Below are 15,253 nucleotides of genomic sequence, written 5' to 3'. Positions count from 1 at the left end.
TTTTGGAAGCCTGGGTTTTTTTGTTGTTGTTTTATTTTACTTTGTTTTTGTTTTTATTTCTAGTGAGTACAAAACTTTTTAAAAGTCTGTAAGTTTGCAAGTGTAAAATAAAATTCTGCAATATTCTAAACTACTATATAGTAAAGGTAATTGTATATAAATATCAGTAAATAGTGAGTAAAAATCAGATTAGCATTCTGGAAACTTGTGATGTCATAGTAGAAAGTCTTTGTGTTGGATGTTTATAGCAATTTTTAAAATTCTTCAATATTTTAGCTGTTCTTCTTTGTGTATTCTACCTCTACAACAAGTACAGCTTAGTGGTAATTATGGTGAGCACATTAAATACTTGAGTAAGGAAAATCTGTCAGCAAAGTCTTAAATTAGTTAAGGACTACCTAGGTTTGACTTTTCAACAACTCCAGATTGCTGTTGAACATGATAAAGAACAATAAGCTTTTTGTAAAGGAAAAAAACTGAATTGCTTAATCCTAAAGAAGCAGCTATTTTTAATCCCTTGAAAACTGATGTTTTAATTTTTTTTTGTGATGCTTGGATTGGAACTCAGGGCCTTGTACATGCTAGGTAAGTACTTTACCACTGAGCTATCTCCCCAGCCCTTGTTTTTTTTTTTTGAGACAGGATCTTGCTGTGTACCCAGGCTGGCTTTGAATTTGCTATGTAGTTTAGGTTGGTCTTAAATTCATGATGCTCCTGCCTCTGTTTCCTGAGTGCTGGGATTATAGTCCTGAGCCACCATGCTCAGCTAAAAACTGGTTATTTTCAAAAGTACTGCTCCTAAGCAGATAGAAAGTACTCTGCCAGATGTGTTGGCATGTGCTTTAATCCCAGCATTTTAGAAGGCTAAAGCAAAGATCTTTTGAGTCCCGGAGCTAACCTGGGTAAAATAGCTAAACTTCTATTGCAAAAAAAGAAAAACAAAGAAAAGAAAGGAAATACACTGTTAAAATGTTTACTATTTATCAAAATATATTTTCCTAGATTAGTGACTGCATTATCTCTGTCAACCACATTTACAACCATGAGAGCAGAGAGTTTTTATTATTTTTGTCACTAGTACCTGACATTTGTTCTTGAGCCATTTTATTATTGATAACTTCAGTGAATCTTGTAATGTTGGTGAGATCATTAGAGTTCATCTAGTTCAGCCTTTTTTGGTTTTTTTTGTTTTTGTTTTGTTTTAATTATTTGGTGGTAATTGAGATTTGAACTCAGAGTCTCATTTATAATCCCAAGAAATTGAGTGTTCATATTTTATTCTGAGTACAAATCTCCCTGCAACCTATACCTTATTCAGTTATATGGACCGATAAAACACATGTTGAGGCCTTGCTTCAAATTTGAGGTCAACTGTTATATAGAGAAACATTTAAGAGCCAAATAGCCCCACATACTTTAACTGCTTTTGATTATAATTTCCAGGCCACATTTCTTTTCTTACCACCTGTTTGCCTTATTCTAGATTAGTAATCTTTAATCTATGGTGACAAAAACCCTTAGGAGCAGAGTTGCCTTTTAGAAAGTCTACAGACCACTTTAAAATAATTGTATACTTTTTTCTGGGAAATGAGCAATAGTTTTCAAAGGATTGCTGACCAAAGAAAAATCTAAAACTACTTTACATATATGCTGACTTGCCTTTCTTGAAATATGTTACCCTGAACTGAACTTAGTACATTCGTGTATTGCTTAACAGTGGGAATACATTCTGAGGAATGTGCCAGTTAATTTCATTGTTGTATGACCATCATGGAGTGATGCTTAACATTAAACCTAGATGCATAGGTCAGCAACTCAGAATGATGCAATCTTATGCAGTGAAGAGACAGGTAAACATGAGGTGTACGAAGCTGATGTCAGCTTAATGTGGCATGCTTTTTTTTCAGTGCTGGCGATTGAACCCAGAGCCTCATGCATGCTAGGCAGGTGCTCTATCACAGAACTACACCCCAACTCTGGTGTACTGTTACATGGTAAACTTTTTTCATAAGTAGGAGTATACTCTACTGGTGAAAAGCAGAGTACAATAAGTAGATAAACCAGTGGTACAGTTGTTTATCAAATTTTGTATACTGTATGTAATTTTATATGCTATGCTTTCACAGACTGGCAATGTAGTAGGTTTGTTTACACCAGCATACCCACAAACATAAGCTGTGTATTGCTTTCTGATATTTGGATGACTGCAGCCAGCTATAACCTAACTAGGCAATAGGAATTTTTCAGCTTCATTATAATCATATGTGACCATCATTGACTGAATATTGTTATTTGGTCTATTACTGTATTCTTAAAATAATGTCACATTATTTGCATAGAACCTCTATGTTCTAAGCACTGTTTTAAAAGTCTTACAAATACTAAATTATTTAATCCTTATAACAATCCTATGTTAGTCAACTTTTCATTACTGTGACAAAATACACAAGAAAAACACCTTTAAGGAAGATAAATTTACGTCGGTTCATAGTTTCAGAGGTTTCAGTTGGTTCCATTGCTGCAGGCCTTTGGTGAGACAGAGCATCATGGTGGAAGGGTATGGCAGAGGAAGCTGTTCACCTCATGGCAATGAAGCAGAGAGGGTGAGGGAGAGAGAATGCACCATGGACAAGGCATGCGCCCAGTGACCTGCTTCTTCCAGCTAGGTTCCATGTACTCAAGTATGAATGACAAAATGAGCACTATATGTAAAACTTGCCCAATTGTTTGTTACTTTAAAAAATCAGATAGATAGCTAAGCACCAGTGGCTCACACGTGTAATCCTAGCTTCTTAGAAGGCTGAGATCAGGAAGATTACAGTTTGAGGAGAGCCCAGGCAAATAGTTCTAGAGACCCTATCTCCAAAATAACCAGAGCAAAATGGACTGGAGGTGTGGCTCAAGTGGTTGAGCACCTGCTTTGTTACTGCTTTGTTGCAAGCGTGAAGTCCTGAGTTCAAAGACCAGTCTCACCAAAAAAAAAAAAAAAAATCATATTTAAAAGAGTAGGAAGAGATTTCATTAAATTTTTTAAGACTACCATCTATCTGAAAAAAATATTAACTCATTGTTTAATTTCCTGTTGTATTTTAAGCATGTCTATAGAGTAGTTTTTGTTTTGTTTAGTACTTTTAAGTTATACTTTAAAGACATTTAATAACAGTTATAAACCTCAGTTAATAACAGAAATTAATGTCTTTTCTTTATATTATGAAGACATTAAAAAAAAGTCAGCCAGATGTGGTACATGGGCCTATAATCCCAGCTACTGAGAAGGCAGAGGTAGGAGTCTCATGATCTGAGGCCAGCCTGGGCAAAAACATAAGAATCTCTAAAAAACAAACTAAAAGCAAAAGGACTGGGGTTATGACTTAAGCAGCTCTGAGTACAATCCCTAGGACCAATGACAACAACAAAATCAGGTAGTTTCTTCCACTATAATACAAGTTTCCTTTTTCTCCTGAAGGTAACTTTGGCAGCCTTGCACGTGCTTCCCCAAAACAAAATTAAAACCTGGTAAATTCAAACTCTTAAAGAAACTCATATATATATTTCAACAAACATTTATTGACTTTTTTTCCCCCAAGATTAACAAGTAAAGGGACTTTGCCTGTGTGGTTCACTGCTGTGTTTCTAGCACTTCACTAAGACAAGCCTTGGCTAATCAGAGGTTCAAATCACTGCTTTTGTCAGTCCTTAGGGATAGGAGCCCAAAGATCAATAAAATACTGATCTTGTCTTCAGGAATTTAAGTGGAATTTAAAAAAAAAATTTGTACAGACACTAACTTACCACTAACTTTTATGTGCTCAGGCTGGGTCACCTTCACAAAACTGCCTTGCAGCTCCCTGATCTATCTATGCTGCTCTTTTGAATTACTTTGCATGCATGCCATTTTTTAAGTCACAAACTTCATGTTTGATGTTGATTTCTACATTAGCCTTTAAGAGCTTTGCGAGTAAATGTGCAATACTTATTTCTCTGCCTGTGCTCCATGCCTAAACTGTGGTATTTATTGTTGATTGAGATACGCTGAATATCTTCCTAAAAACCACAACATATATTTCTCACATTTATTTTAAGCTTAAAAATTAAAAGCTTATGCCTAGCCAGATGTAAGGTTTGTAAAGTTTGTGTTGCACATTGTACTGAACATGATCAGGGTTTAAAAGAAGATAATAGTTGTAGATCTATGGCAAATAGTTCAATACTTTAAGGAATGTAGAATATCTAAAAGACATGAAAACACATAGCATTAGTTGCTGCCCCAAAAATATTAATTCTAGTTTACAGTATGTAGTATAACTTTTTATCAGATAATTATTAAGCATTTGCTCTGTTCAAGGATATATGATAGGTACAAGTCAATAACCACTTTCTTTCCTTAAGAAGCTTATAATTAGATTTGGAAGATACAATGTTATATACAGTATTGATTATGCAGAGATGGTAGGAAGGCTCTAAGAGTTCCTAAGCACTTAAGATTAGTCAGAATTTTAGGGTCTACAGTTATGTGGTTAATAATTCCATCAAAAAATATTTTTAAGTATTCGCAATAACCCAACAGTTTTTGCATTAATATTTTAAATTTTTCATCATTTTCCCGTTTTCATTCTTTGTCATTGCTACCTTTATATTTTACTTCCACTGAAAGTACACACCTGTTTTATAACTTGCTGTGTGATACAGTAGCTAATCCAGACTATATTATAAAGTCCCATAGTTTTAATTGATACTCTATTTGCAGATAAAGGAAAGAATTGAGCCTCAAAACAATATACTTTTTACCCACTATTCTTAAATGCTTTCCCTAATGAACTGTTTTTAGCATTTATGAGCATATATTTAATATATGTGTGTATATATATAAATCCTATTTCTCAGGTTTCCCTCTGTAAACTATTAGCATTGTTTTGTGCCATGTTAAATATTAGCATGAACCAGTATATGTAAACTATTTTAAACCCTATTAGTGCATATGCCTTTTCTGTGGACTTAAATTTTTTATAATCTTTTAATATTGGAATTTAGTTATTTTTGCACAGTGTGTTTTGAAATTATTGTCTGTTTCTTTTGTATGCTGGTCATCTAATATACAGATGAATTAACTGAATAGGAAGAGTTTAATATTACAATAAGAAGGAAAACAGCAATTTGGAAAGTTTAGGTGTGTATATTATATGTGTGCTTATTTTACAAGTACAGAAACATGAGTTTCTAGATAAAATTGCATATTTTTTACCTTGTTTAATGCATTGGAGATATTACTACTTCAGTGTGGAAAGTATGATCCTTTTAGGACTCTGCTCTGTTATTGAAACATACATGAATTTCAGCTGATTGGTTGTTTACTATTTATTGATTACCTATTATGTATTGAGCATTAGGATTCTAAAGGCAAAAGTCCTAATTATCAAGAAACTCACAGTACAGTGGAAAGTACAGAAAAATGGGTTATTGCCAAACAAGGTAATGAGGTCTATCATAGTAGAATGAACAGAATGGTCAGAACACTTGGCAGAACAGGTGCTGTCTCTTAGGGATTCAGGGAAAGCGTCTCAGGGCAGGTGACATTTCAGCTGATTTTGAAGGATAAATCCATAAATGTAAGTGGACATTTGGGGAGTTGAACACCAAGAATATGATTTATTTAGAATTTTCTTAGTTTTGCTTCATTACATATTTGTTGAATTACAAAGAATAATTTAGTGATTCTGTGTATTTTTAATAAAGAACATATTCCCAAATAATGGGATAAGTTAAGACTACAAATTTTAATAGAAATTTTAAGTGCTTTTATGTGAACTTTGTATTTGTTTAGAACCATATTCATTCATTTGTTCATTTACTTAAAAATAATCAGCTAGCATAGTTTTAATCAAGATTATGCTTTAGCTTGATTCCAGGTCTGTCGTTGATAGCTGTACAACTTCAAATCCTTGCTGAGCCCAGATTTACTTGGGGTTAGAGGTTGGGTTTTGGTAAAAATGTTAGGGAACATAATTTCTGAAAAGGAATACTTTAATGGAGGATGGTATTGACACCTTGTTAAAATTTGAACTACTTTTAAACGAGCTTCGAAATTACATTGTACAACATTCAGGTTAAAGTGTAAGTAATGTTTCATAATATGCATAGATTTTCCTAAATATTTGAAATCAGGGTTTCCACGTAAAATAAGTCTCAAAAATTTGTTCAGATGTTCAAATTCAAAAAGCTGGGGATGTGACTCAAGGGCAAGCGCAGGCTCTGAGTTCAAATCCCAGTACTGCCAAAAAAAAAAAAACCCCACAATTGAAATGGAACACTAAAACATTTAGGAGCATTAAACCTGCTATATAAATTCCATTCTTTAGTATTGCCAGTATTTGCTTGATTGTTATTTATTTCTGCTCTATATGCTGCTGAGTAGTTGCTGTTTAAAATACATATTTTGCCAGTAGGTATCATAAAATAACATACTTTTAAATGACTTATGGGATGACGAATGATGTGTCTTGTCAGAAACCTCACTTAAGGTGAGGATAACTATGGTTTTCAACTTCCTTAAATATGTTAGTCATCTTCAGATAGATGTTAACTTAATAATTCAGATGTTCTGTATCCATACCACCAGATAAAAAAAATTGAAGGCACACCTTTAAAATCTTTTGACACATCTTTTCAGATTTTGCCTTGATATCAGAGCCAAAGTTAATTTTTGTTGTTTAGTTAGGCATTGATAATTTATTTTCAGTGCTGGGGATTGAGTCCAGGGCCTTGAGAATAGTACATCCCCAGTCTGTAGCCATTTGACACTTGGGCTCCCTGTGTCGCTCAGGCTGACTTTGAACTTGCAGTTCTTCTGCCTCATCCTGCCAAGCACTGGCATTATAGGAGTGTGCCAGCACACCCATTTAAAGATGTATTTTTATGGAAAAAATCTCTGACTGTAGTGATGCAGGAATAGGAAATACAACTAATTAAAGAGTACAAGTCCTAAAATTTTGTTTTAAGCTTCCATGTAGTCCTGCCTACCCATTAGTAGCTTGAAATGAAATCTAAACATGTCTCTAACTTAGCATATGTACATGGTCCTTTTCTCTCTTTTGTTGATAATTGCTCAAAAAGGTTTCTTTCTGATATGATTAACTTGAAATTTGTCTGAAATTAAAATTACCTGGCTTTAAGGAATGGTTAAAATAATTTCTTATCAAATCATCATGTTATTTATATCTAAATTTCAGACAAAATATTGAAATATTCTAAAATGACACAGTACCTGAGATTTGAGTTTAAAACCTACTAGCCTCCCACAGACAAATTGTTGTAGGAAGGCCTGATTCATCCTTGAAGAATTGTTCTGCTTTAGTAAAAATGCCTCGTATTTGTATCATATCACATATATGCTGAATTTTAAAATGTAAATGTTTTCTAGAAGTAAATTATCTGTGCTTTAATTATTAGAGCATGATCTTCATGTGTAACAATTCAGTGTTAAATGCATAATATATCATGATAGCATAATTTTTGCCCTCATTATATAAACCAAATTGGTAAAATTTTTACTTCATCCCTTATTTTTGTTTATTTCACATAAGCATTTAATTGGCCCAAAGATGAAAAAAATTTAGCAGATATTTGCTAATAGAAGAGGCAAAGTTATTTATTAAACATGAATAAAATTGTGTTATCCATTAACTTGTGTAGACTGGAGTTAGAATAAATTTGAAGCTATTGGAACTAAGCCCTTCAGAAAACTAGAAACAGTATTAATACTGAATATTATAGACTTTTTTTTTTTTCTTGAGGTGCTGGGGCTTAAACGCAGGGCCTTCACCTTGAGCCACTCCACCAGCCCCAGTTTTGTGAGGGGTTTTTTGAAATAGAATCTTGCAGAACTATCTGCCTGGGCTTGGCTTCTAACCACAATCCTCCTGATCTCTGACTCCTGAGTAGCTAGGATTACAGGCATGAGCCACCGGTGTCCACCTTACATATATTTCTTAATATGAATTTGCTGTCCTTGGTGATTTATTTGATATGAGAGTTTAAAAAAAGAGAAGGGACAATAGAAATATAGTTTATTGGTAGAGCATTTGCCTAGCATTGTGCTAGGCCCTGGGTTTGACAACCGCTCCACCTCAGCACTGCAAAGAGACAAAAAGAAAATTTTTTCTATTGTCTGTTGCTTAGTTATATGCTTGATGAGGTCAAAAACAAATGGCAGTGCCCTTGATTCTAATTAGAGAGTTACTAGTGAGTGTTTCTGAAAATCACAGTAAACTTTTCTTGGTGGGAAATTAATGAAAAGTAGGTAATTTATTTCATTTTGTCCAGTTTGATATCTCGGATATCTACTTCAAGAAGTTAATGTTGGGACTGGAGTTATGGTTCAAGAAGTAGAACACCTGCCTATCAAGCTTGAAGCCCTAAGTTCAAATCCCAGTATGGCCCTCTGAAAAAAGCAAAAATAAAGACGTTTATGCAGTTATGTCATCCTTATGAGCCTGTGCTAATATAATGGAGTACGAAGATGTTCATAAGAGCATTTTATTTATTTATTTATTTTTATTCATTTATTCACATGTGCATACATTGTTTGGGTCATTTCTTCCCCTGCCCCCGCACCCACCCTCTTCCCCCCCTTCCAGGCAGAACCTGTGCTGCGCTTTTCTCCAGTTCTGTTGAAGAGTAGAAATAAGCAATAATAAGAAACACATAGCATTTTTGCTAGTTGAGATAAGCACAGCTATACAGAGATTCCTAGCATTGCTTTCATGTACAAATGTGTTACAACCCAGGTTGATTCATCTCTAACTGATCTTTACACTGGTTCCTGATCCCCTTCTTGTGTTGACCTCTGTTGCTTTAAGGTTTCTGTATTGATTCCTCTGGAGTGGGGACATCAAATGGAGTGGGGTTTTCTTTCTAACCCTGTACCTCCTGTATGTGTTCTCCCCTTGTCATGTAACCCAAGTCTTACAACATTGCTGTATTTGCCTTAGATCTAAAGACCGCACATGAGGGAGAACATATGATTTTTGGTCTTCTGAGTTTGGCTAACCTCACTCAGAATGATGTTCTCCAGTTTCATCCATTTACTTGCAAATGATAAGATTTCATTTTTCTTCATGGCTGAGTAAAATTCCATTGTGTATACTACCACATTTTCTTGATCTATTCGTCAGTAGTGGGGTATCTTGGTTGTTTCCATAACTTGGCTATTGTGAATAGCGTTGCAATAAACATGGGTGTGCAGGTGCTTTTGAAGTAACCTGTGTTGCATTCCTTTGGGTATATACCTAGGAGTGGAATTGCTGGATCATATGGCAGATCTATGTTTAGATTTTTAAGAAGCCTCCAAATTTTTTTCCAGAGTGGTTGCACCAGCTTACATTTTCACGAGCAGTGTACGAGGTTTCCTTTTTCCCCACATACTCGCCAACACATTGTTGGTGGTGATTTTGATGGTGGCTTTTCTAACATGGGTGAGGTGGAATCTTAGTGTGGTTTTGATTTGCATTTCCTTTATGGCTAGAGACGGTGAGCATTTTTTCATGTGTTTTTTGGCCATTTGAATTTCCTGTTTTGAGAAAGTTCTAATTAGTTCAGTTGCCCATTTCTTAATTGGTTCATTGATTGTGGGAGAGTTTAGTTTCTTAAGTCCCCTGTATATTCTGGTTATCAGTCCTTTGTCTGATGTATAGCTAGCAAATGTTTTCTCCCACTATGTGGGTGGTCTCTTTAGTTTAGAAACCATTTCTTTTGTTGTGCAGAAACTTTTTCATTTTATGAAGTCCCATTTGTCCATCCTTTCTGTTAGTTGCTGGGCTGCTGGGGTTCTATTGAGGAAGTCCTTGCCTATCCCTATTAGTTCCAGAGTGTTTCCTGCTCCTTCCTATACTAATTTCAGAGTTTCGGGTCTAATATTAAGGTCCTAGATCCATTTTGAGTTGCTACTAGTACAAGGTGATAGACATGGATCTGGTTTTAGTTTCTTGCAGATGGATAACCACTTTTCCCAGCAGCAGTTGTTGAAAAGGCTGTGTTTTCTCCATCTTATGTTTTTGGCCCCTTTGTCAAGGGTATAAGGTGGGTATAGTTGTGTGGATTCATACCCGGGTCCTCTATTCCGTTCCACTGGTCTTCATGTCTGTTTTTGTGCCAGTACCATGCTGTTTTGATTGCTGTTGCTTTGTAATATAGTTTGAAGTTCGGTATTGTGATACCTCCAGCATTGCTCTTTTTGCTGAGTATTGCCTTGGATGGATATTTGTGGTCTCTTGTGTGTCCAAATGAACTTTAGGGTAGATTTTTCAGTCTCTGTGATAAAAGTCATTGGGATTTTGATGGGAATTGCATTAAACATGTAGATTGCTTTTGGTAGTATAGCCATTTTTACTATGTTGATTCTTCTAATCCATGAGCACGGGAGATCTTTCCATCTTCTGTAGTCTTCCTCGATCTCTTTCTTCAGGAGTTTGAAATTCTCCTTGTAGAAGTCATCTGCATCTTTTGTTAAGTTTACTCCTAGGTATTTTTTTTTTGAGACTATTGTAAATAGAATTGTTTCCATGTATTCCTTCTCAGTTTGTTTGTTGTTGGTGTATAGAAAAGCTAATGATTTTTGTAAGTTGATTTTGTATCCTGCCACCTTGCTATACCTATTTATGGTGTTTTAAGAGTTTTTGAGTAGAGTTTTTTGGGTCTTTAAGGTATAGGATCATGTCATCTGCAAATAGGGATATTTTGACAGTTTCTTTACCTATTTGTATTCCTTTTATTTCTTCTTCTTGCCTAATTGCTCTGGCTAGAAATTCCAGTACTATGTTGAATAGGAGTGGGGAAAGTGGGCATCCTTGTCTCATTCCTGATTTTAGAGGAAATGGTTTCAGTTTTTCACCATTAATTATGATGTTGACTGTAGGTTTGTCATAAATAGCTTTTGCAATGTTGAGGTACATTCCTTCTATTCCTAGTTTTCTCAGAGCTTTTATCATGAAGTGGTGTTGGATCTTGTTGAAGGCTTTTTCTGCATCTATTGAGGTGATCAAGTGGTTTTTGTCTTGAGCACTTTAAATAGGCTATTTTACTTTAAATTTAACCATCAGTATTTACTATGTCTTATTCTATGGCTGTCTATGTGTGTGTGTCTGTCTTTCTGTAAATAAAGGAAATAATTTATTTTCTTTTTTAGTTGTTATTCTTTTTGTTTTGTTTTGTGTGTGTGTGCTGGGTAGGAGTACGTTGTGGCATTTACAAAGGTTTTAAAATATATCATATTTGAATTCACCCCTCCACAATTCTCTTTTATCTCCTCCTTCCCCCATTCGAGAAATAGTTTCAAAAGGAATCATTTTAAGCTAGGTGTTTTCAAACATGGTTCCCTAGAATTCTATAGAATAGCACTCTTCTGGGGTTGTAGGGGTGGGTGGAAGAAAGGAACTGATCAGGCTCCAAGAGAATAGTACTGTTTTCTACACACTGTCAGATTTTATTTATTTTCATATTCTTCAGCACTAGAAAGAAATGCGTAAACTACTGGGATGTGGGATTTCGAAGCATTCGTAAACTTGTAATCAGTGTTGAGTAAATTCTGACGGGCAAACCTATATAGACTGCTGTCGGCAAAACGAAATGGAAAGACAACTTGTGTTGAATCCTTAGCCAACTGCCCGAGACCGTCAGATGCTCACTTTAACATCCTTGGCTTTATTTTCCCTCTGTAAGATAGGACGGTGGACTTGCCTTGCTTAACATTCACAGTTGTTTTAAGGTCAAATTTCTGATTCTGTTTTGCTTGCTATATTTATAATTCCAGGGCTAACCAAAAGTTAGCAAACCTTTTCTTTATTAGGCCAAAGAGTGAATATTTTAGGTTTTGAGGGCCATGTAGGCTCTTTCACATATTCCTTTTGCAATCTAGTTTTAGTTCAAGAGCTGAATAGAAACTGGTAGTTATTCCGTACTGGCTTTTTGACTTTCTGATTTAGCCAGTGATAAAACTACATCAAGTATTTTGAAAACTCTGCTAATTTAACATATAGTCCATAAAATTTATTTCACTTACATTCGATAATAATCAAATTTATTGTCCTAAAAAAAGATAAGTAGAAAGAAAATAGTGTTGATTGTATATGTTTTTCTTATGTTGTTTAAAACTCAGTTTCAAGTGATAGTTCATATATCATCTGAGATTTATTACTGTTTCTTGTAGCTTGTATGAGTTCCTCTGTGAACAGTGAAGCTTCATTGGACAGCACAGGTGATGAACAACCACAGCAACCAATTAAAACTCCAATAGTTCTGAAAATTCAGCAAAACATAGGTATCTTACTTTCTTTTATAACATTGCAAAGATAATATTTTGGATTTGGGTTTGCTTGTTACTTTAAAATTATTTTCATTTCTTAAAAGTGTTAGATTGAGCCAGTATTTGTTGAGTATGATGGAAGGGCCACACCCAGGAAGCAAGTTTACATAAATAATGTGTTATCATCTAAGTACACTCAAAGAAGATGTATCCTGTTAACGTCTTTGGTGTTTTTAAAAGAAACATATGTAGAGTATTAGGAATTGCATAGTATAGTGGGACCAGTGTTTTCCAAACTAGTATTCCTAGAACTGTTGTTGCAGATTTTTTGTGTTTTATGAAAACAAGTGAAATTTATGTCTGAAAATTTATAAAGTGCTTTTGTATTTTAAAGGCTCCAACGAGTACTATAGTCACTTTAACATGATTTGAGTTTTTTTAAACAAAGGACAGGTAAGACTATTGTTTAGTAGAATAATAAGTTGAGAAATGCTCAGTACGAAGACTTTTCACTGTGAGGAGCCAGAGATTTAGTTGGAGTTCTTGTCACCCCGTAGATAAACTTAAAGTAATTATCTAGTTCTTCATACCTAGATAATTACTTTTATGTTTGTCTGCAGTCCTTTGGTCATTTTTTAAAATTTATTATACTCCTGAAAAAATAAAAATTACCAACTGAGACTTACTTAGATTTTAAAATGATGGAACCTGAGTTTTTTGTTTTCAGTCGCTACATAAATGACTGCATTATAATGATTGAGAATCTCTTTCCATTGAAGCTGACTTTTGGGGTTAAACTAAGTAGCAATGAGACAGCTGATATAGTGTGTGCATGTGTATGTGTGTGTGTGTGTTTGTGTTCATACAAGCCTTTGAAAGAATTTATTTTTTTCTATTAGAATGTCTGAATGAGCACATTTATGTAAGACAAACACTATGTCCAACATTTGTAATCTACTTTGTGTGTACAGATGATTGTGTGTGTGCGTGTGTGTGTGTGTGTACTATTTTATAGACTCATCTGTTATCCACACTTCAGACCCTAGGATCAGTTAAGCCTTTCTTTGTTCACTCCAGTTCCATTTGTGTTTGTTTACTTTTAGGTGTGATTGCAGCATTTGCAGTTGCAGTCCTTGCTGCAGGTATCTCCTTCCACTACTTCAGTGATTAGGATGAGGCACAAAGATCTTCCTGATCATCCAGAGAACAGTGATCAATACCTGTGAATAACAAAGATGTAAGCAATCATCTGCATTTAAGATAGTAGCAGCCATAACTGCTGCCATATGCGTGTTTAGTTGTTTCTAACTAACATGAAATCACCAGCTGCCTTGTTTAGCTCTGATTATATTGTAGGTGACCAGGTTTCCAAAAATAAAGTTTGCATCTAGATGGAAGTTGCATGTAACAAATCATTATTATCTATTTTTTCTAAGTCTTTAAAAGTGGGCTATTACAGATTTTGATCCATCAATGTGGATCACACATTGATCAGGACATTAAAAACTTGAACAGCCAGTGTTGACTGCAGCATCACAGCAGCAGACCATTCGGAGAAGTTTCTGCCAAGTGGGGCAGTTCATCCTCTGGGACATCTCTGCTGCATACTCGCTTTCATCGTAGACTGTGTGATCTGTTCTGATCAAGGGCCAAGAAACCTTCCTGGAGAGGTTTGAACCAATAAAGAATGACAAACCATGTGCTTTCTCAGGTTAATGTATCATACTGTTTTAATATATTAAATACAACTTTTGCTTCCAGCACTGTGTTAAAGTAGATACTGCAAAACAACTAGATCCTGAATAAAATCTATTTTTGAGTAGACTCAAAGGAATTAGGAGAAATCATCAAGAACCATACCTCTTTCTTTTTTCCCTCACAAAAATAAATACATTTTAAGTTGGGAATCATGAACCCTATTTTAAGCATACACATGGACTGTGATTTTATGGATGGCAGATACCAATAGCAGCACTGCTTCAAACAAGAAGCAAAGAAGAGAGGCATGAATCTCAGATGCTGGCCTAGACAGGAAGACTAAGTATCCTTCATTTTGTAGTACTCTGTAGCTTCTGGAGGAAACTCAAAGTGTAAACATTTCAAATTTAGGCCCAAGATTCTCATAGATTATGATCAAGCAACATTATTTCTTTTTTTTTTTTTTTTTCATTTTTCTTTTATTATTCATATGTGCATACAAGGCTTGGGTCACTTCTCCCCTCTACCCCCACCCCCTCCCTTACCACCCACTCCGCCCCCTCCCTCTCCCCCCCACCCCCTCAAAACCCAGCAGAAACTATTTTGCCCTTATTTCTAATTTTGTTGTAGAGAGAGTAAGGCAACATTATTTCATGACCATAAATCACTAGTACAGTATGAAACCAGCTAGCATGAGAGAACCTATGGAAAAAATAAGCATTGAGTTCATCACCAACATAAGAAATGAAGAATGGAGCCACAGGTAGATGTGAAAAAGAACCAAGGAATGAGAAATATATTTATTTTTTTAAAAAATGAAATGTTAGAGATGTTGAATTATAGTAGCATCAGCTGAAGAGAACAGTGAACTGGAAGCTAGATCTAAGGACATTACCCATTAAGCAGCGAGGAGAAACAAGCTAGAAAATAATAAAAAGTTAAGATGTATCAATGGAAGGAAGAACTATAAGGACTAGGAGTACTAGTAGGGGAGAACAGGATGGAGAACAGGCGATATTTGAAGAGATGACAAAATTTTCCCCATTTGTTAGAAGACCATGAATTCATAGTTCAGAAAGTACAATATTATCTGTAACATTTTTAAACTAGACCCAATGTAGTGAACTGCAAGGTTTTAAAACAAGCAAAAGGGGTAAAACATCCTCAGTGAGGGCAAGACAGACAAATACTTAGGCTTCCCAACAGCAACAATGCACCCAGAAGATGATGGAATAAAACCTTCAAAATTGTGAGAAAAAC

At 35.1% G+C, this 15,253-nt stretch overlaps 1 protein-coding gene across 4 annotated transcripts in view; it reads left to right on the top strand.

Annotated features, from left to right (window-relative positions):
• Window positions 1–13,993, top strand: part of Odr4 (odr-4 GPCR localization factor homolog) — a 46,695-nt gene extending 32,702 nt beyond the window's left edge. For all 4 annotated transcript variants that reach the window (XM_020161855.2, XM_020161852.2, XM_020161850.2 and 1 more), the window contains 2 exons: window positions 12,200–12,310; window positions 13,399–13,993. In XM_020161855.2, coding sequence (XP_020017444.1) covers window positions 12,200–12,310; window positions 13,399–13,466 — 179 coding nt within the window. In that variant the 3' untranslated portion in view covers window positions 13,467–13,993. The remainder of the gene's footprint in view (window positions 1–12,199; window positions 12,311–13,398) is intronic.
• Window positions 13,994–15,253: the final 1,260 nt, after the last annotated feature.

The sequence above is a fragment of the Castor canadensis genome, chromosome 11 (assembly GCF_047511655.1).
Source record: "Castor canadensis chromosome 11, mCasCan1.hap1v2, whole genome shotgun sequence".
NCBI lineage: Eukaryota > Metazoa > Chordata > Mammalia > Rodentia > Castoridae > Castor > Castor canadensis.
The sequence above is the reverse complement of the archived record's forward strand: the minus strand, read 5'-3'. Positions and strand labels throughout refer to the sequence as shown.